This window comes from Lipotes vexillifer, unplaced genomic scaffold (assembly GCF_000442215.2).
Source record: "Lipotes vexillifer unplaced genomic scaffold, Lipotes_vexillifer_v1.1 scaffold1011, whole genome shotgun sequence".
In the NCBI taxonomy this organism is placed as follows: domain Eukaryota; kingdom Metazoa; phylum Chordata; class Mammalia; order Artiodactyla; family Lipotidae; genus Lipotes; species Lipotes vexillifer.
The window spans coordinates 4,978,091-4,980,398 of record NW_006787698.1 but is presented as its reverse complement, the minus strand read 5'-3'; the positions used below and the strand labels follow the sequence as shown (position 1 = coordinate 4,980,398).

The following is a 2,308-nucleotide window of genomic DNA, read 5'->3' as shown; positions in this document are numbered from 1 at the left end:
GCCCCGGGGACCCCCAAAGCCCAAGGGTGCGAACCAGCTCTCAGCTTATCTGACAGCTGATGCAGCACAGAGCAGACTGAGTTTCAGACTGCGGGGGAGGAAAGAGAGGGAGAAAAAGTGCAAGCGTCATCCCCACCCACACTGCACCCCGGCCATTTTGAGGAGCGGATCTGGCCACGCAGGTTCCTTGAGAAATGCCCAGTCCCACCCACCCTCCCTCTGCATCTCAACCCAGGAAGGCGCCAGGGTCCTGGACAACCCCAGTTTAGAAGCAGCCACCCAGACAAGGTCCCTTGGGGGACTCGGGGCTCCCAAGCCTTCACCACATTCCAGCGATGAGCCTCCAGCCTCACGGGGAGTGGTATGACGGGAGTGGTATGACGACATTCTACTCTTAAAACACCCGCCACTTGTGGGAACCGCTTCCTGCCTGGGCAGTGGGGAGAGGTCCAGGTGTGGGGCTGAGGTGCCTCGGGTCAGGGAGCCTGTGTCCTGTACCCACCACATGGGGACACTTCCCCACCCTGTGACATGGGGGCAAGTCACTGCTCAGAACCTCAGTTTCCTTCCCTGACAAAAGGAACGTGAGTATGTACTGAGGAGGAGGAAGAAGAGAGTGCCCTCCGTGTGGGACCACGGCAGGCTCTCCCAGCCAGTGGGCCTGGCACAGGGCAGGGGCTTCGTAAACAAGAGAGGGCTACCCAGGGGCGCCAACAGAGTTCTACCTGTCTTGTCTCTGAGCCTGGGTGGAAATACACATGGTTGGGTACAGGCCTGCCTGTCCCGGGATGGGGTCAGCTGCCAGTGAAGCCCCAGGTGTGGGGGTCACCCCAAAACCCCAAGGGGGGGAGAGCCAGGTAGGGCAGCTCCAGGGGCGACCAGAGAAGCCTGGCCTCTCCTCCGGGGGCACCTGGGCCGGGCTGGAGGCTGTGCCATCCCACGTGGGCAAAGCGCAGAGCGGAAGCAAAGATCCCGGAGCATGTGCGCAGAGGGATGCGTGTGTCTTCCTTGTCAGGCACCTCCTTCCCTCCTGTGGCCACGTGGTGATGGGCATGGGGCAGCCATCCTGGACCACGAGGAGGAGTTATGTGTTACGATGGCCATGGGGGAGGCGGAGCCAGGGCCCTGGCCAGCCTCACGGCACAGGGCTGCCAAGCTCGCCGGGATGCGGGCAAGAAACAGACCACCTCTGTAAGTGCCTTCGTTTGGGACCTCTGTCACAGACGCAAAACGATAGCCACCTAACACCACCTTGACGACAGGGAGCGTCTGTGTTCTCTCTCACAGGGCAACCCAGAGAAACACACTGGCCCTCACTGGTGGCCCCTGGAAGCCTGTGTCAGAGGGGCAACAGGCAGTCACACCAGAAGAGTGGCTTCACTCCCAGGCCACTAAGCCACGGTACTGTCGTTCTGTTAAGAGAACTAAGCCACGAAATGGGCCACTCAGGATGGGAGGATGGGCCGAGGCGGAGGAGGGACCTGCACGGCAGCACCCGGTGGGGCTGCCCGCTGGGCCATGGAACAGGGGTGCACTCACTCACAGCCCCGTCCACAGGCTCAGGGAGACCATGGCACGAGGCAACGTGCAACACCACCCCCTGTGCTTATTATTCCTGGTGCTGTTCCCAGAGGCCTCCCTCATCCTTCTGAGGAGGCCAAGCTCATGTGGAATGATCTCAAGACAGACACCGTGACTGAGCACCTCAAAGATGCAAGGGCCGTTCTACCTCACTTCACGGATGGGGAAACTGAGGCCCAGAGAGGCTAAGGGCCTGGCTGAGCCTGGGTTAGCTGTAGAAAATGGAACCCCAGCAGCCTCACCGTGAACCTGAGTCCCTGACCCCAGGCCGTGCCCCCTCTGAAAGCCCCCCGCCTTGCCATGATTTTGAAGGGTGGGATCAGTTTGGAGCCTCCCCCATGCCCCTTTCCTCCTCAGGGAGTCCAGCCCCCATAAGGCACGACCGCACGGGGGGGCCGTGAGGGGCTCGGATATGATGCACAGTGCCTTTGGACACCCTGCAGCCCTGGCTGATACCATCCTAATTAATGGTAAGCTTTGCGGAACGGTGGCGCTCAGGGAGCCTTTCCCAAACGAGCAGTAAGTTGAGGGAGCACCACCCAGAGGAGGGAGGTGTGGAGAGCACGACCCACAATTGCCCAACCGTCCCACCCCTGCCAGCCACTCACCTCCTCATCCTTGTACCAGGACAGTGACTCAGCCGTCAGCACAAACCAGTACTCCTTGGAGCCACCCTTCATCAGGCTGATGTTGTTGATGGTCAGCCAGCCCCTGCGGATCACCTGGC

At 61.0% G+C, this 2,308-nt stretch overlaps 1 protein-coding gene across 7 annotated transcripts in view; it reads right to left on the bottom strand.

Annotated features, from left to right (window-relative positions):
- The window catches only part of DNM2 (dynamin 2), a 102,492-nt gene that overhangs the window by 22,314 nt on the left and 77,870 nt on the right, over positions 1-2,308 (bottom strand). For all 7 annotated transcript variants that reach the window (XM_007460681.1, XM_007460685.1, XM_007460686.1 and 4 more), the window contains one exon: positions 2,190-2,303. In XM_007460681.1, the coding sequence (XP_007460743.1) occupies positions 2,190-2,303 (114 nt within the window). The remainder of the gene's footprint in view (positions 1-2,189; positions 2,304-2,308) is intronic.